This window comes from Equus caballus, chromosome 12 (genome assembly GCF_041296265.1).
Source record: "Equus caballus isolate H_3958 breed thoroughbred chromosome 12, TB-T2T, whole genome shotgun sequence".
NCBI classification, from domain to species: domain Eukaryota; kingdom Metazoa; phylum Chordata; class Mammalia; order Perissodactyla; family Equidae; genus Equus; species Equus caballus.
In genome coordinates, this window is record NC_091695.1 from 29,351,023 (window position 1) to 29,352,729 (window position 1,707).

A 1,707-nucleotide genomic window follows, 5' to 3' on the forward strand; every position below is an offset into this window, starting at 1 on the left:
TGCAGTTATAGAATTGTCTACCCTCTCTGACTGCAGATTAATTGAATATTAGTTCCCAAAGGGATTTTAAAGAGTATCTATTTTACTATCCTCAATTGACCATGAGGTCCAGCATGATTCAGGGGTTTTTTCAAGCACTGAATTAATTTCACAGGCGTGGCTGATCAGAATCATTCTGTTTTACCATATAGAGGGAGGACAGTATTTTCCTAATTTAATCTATTTCCACTTCTCATATATTTGTAAAACCTGAAATGGTAAAACATGAAATTAAGACATTTTAGGAGATAATGTACCAATGATGTTCATTACTGTCTTTTGCCCCAAAGAGAATGACTGTACTTATGAAAGAAAATTTTTCAGTTAAGTTTGGTGATTATACATGGAACAAAAAGATTAACCCAACATTGATGATTTAAGATGTATATCTAGTCAGCTGCATGACTGGAAAGAAATGAAGAGTATTTCTTTGTGTTTTTTGAGAATAAAACCATTTCCTTCTCTCATCGTTTTCTCAGCAGCTGTCACCAAGCAGGTCCATGGAAGGGGACATGTTTGCTCTCCTGGGACTCTCAGATGAAAAAGGTGTGCAGCCTATCCTCTTTCCAATCTTCCTAGGGATCTACCTTGTGACTCTCATCTGGAACATGGGTCTTATCATCCTAATCAGGATGGACTCCCACCTGCGCACACCTATGTACTTTTTTCTCAGTTTCCTGTCATTTATAGACATCTGCTATTCTTCTTCCACCAGCCCAAGGATGCTTTCAGACTTCTTAAAAGAAGAAAAAACGATTTCATTCATTGCTTGTGCCACCCAGTATTTTGTTGGGTGCTGGATGTGTCTGATGGAGTGCTGTCTCTTGGCTGCCATGGCCTATGACAGATATGTTGCTATTGGTAGGCCTCTGCAGTACTCAGCGGTCATGGCTCCTGGCCTCTGTCAGAAGATGATTGCTGGGGCCTATGGGAGTGGTTTCCTTAGTAGCTTAGCTGAAATAATTCCTTGCTTTCATCTCTACTACTGTGGGCCCAATATCATTCCAAATTTCTTCTGTGACATAACCCACATCATATCCTTGTCTTGTTCCAATCCCTTCATCAGTCAAATGATTCTTTTTCTCATAACTTTTTTTGTTGGATTTGGTTCTTTCCTTGTTATACTCTTATCCTATGGCTTCATTGCAGCTTCCATCCTGAAAATATCCTCTATCAAAGGTAGTGCCAAGGCCTTCAATACCTGTGCCTCTCACCTGTTAGTAGTAACAATCTTCTATGGCACAGGCCTCTCGGTGTACATGCATCCTAGTTCTACTCACTCCAAGAAGCAGAACAAGGTGCTGTCAGTGTTCTATGTTATCTTTATCCCCATGTTAAACCCTCTTATCTATAGTCTGAGGAACAAGGAGATCAAAGAGGCCTTCCAGAGGGTGATAAAGAGGACCACACATTTACTTCAGTAAGAACAATATTTGTGCAGGTGTTATTTTCCCTATAAGGAAAAGAGGGATAAGAATATGTAAATAACATTTTGTATGTCACAAGAATAGCTAAGTAGAGAGAAGATGTGACAACCTGGCTTCTGGGTCCCTGGTGCCATTATGTTTAGCTGCCACCACCAAGTGATCTGTCTGAGGCAGTGTCATCAGCATTGAACTGCATTTAAAAGGCTTGTTTACATAACTAGGCTCAGGTAGATAAAATCTG

The 1,707-nt window shown here is 40.0% G+C and overlaps 1 protein-coding gene across 1 annotated transcript; it reads left to right on the plus strand.

Moving 5' to 3' along the window:
- Window positions 1-872: 872 nt before the first annotated feature.
- On the plus strand, window positions 873-1,463 carry LOC138916481 (olfactory receptor 5A1-like). Its single transcript, XM_070229127.1, has one exon. It carries the CDS (start codon window positions 873-875, stop codon window positions 1,461-1,463), a length of 591 nt encoding a protein of 196 aa, XP_070085228.1.
- Window positions 1,464-1,707: the final 244 nt, after the last annotated feature.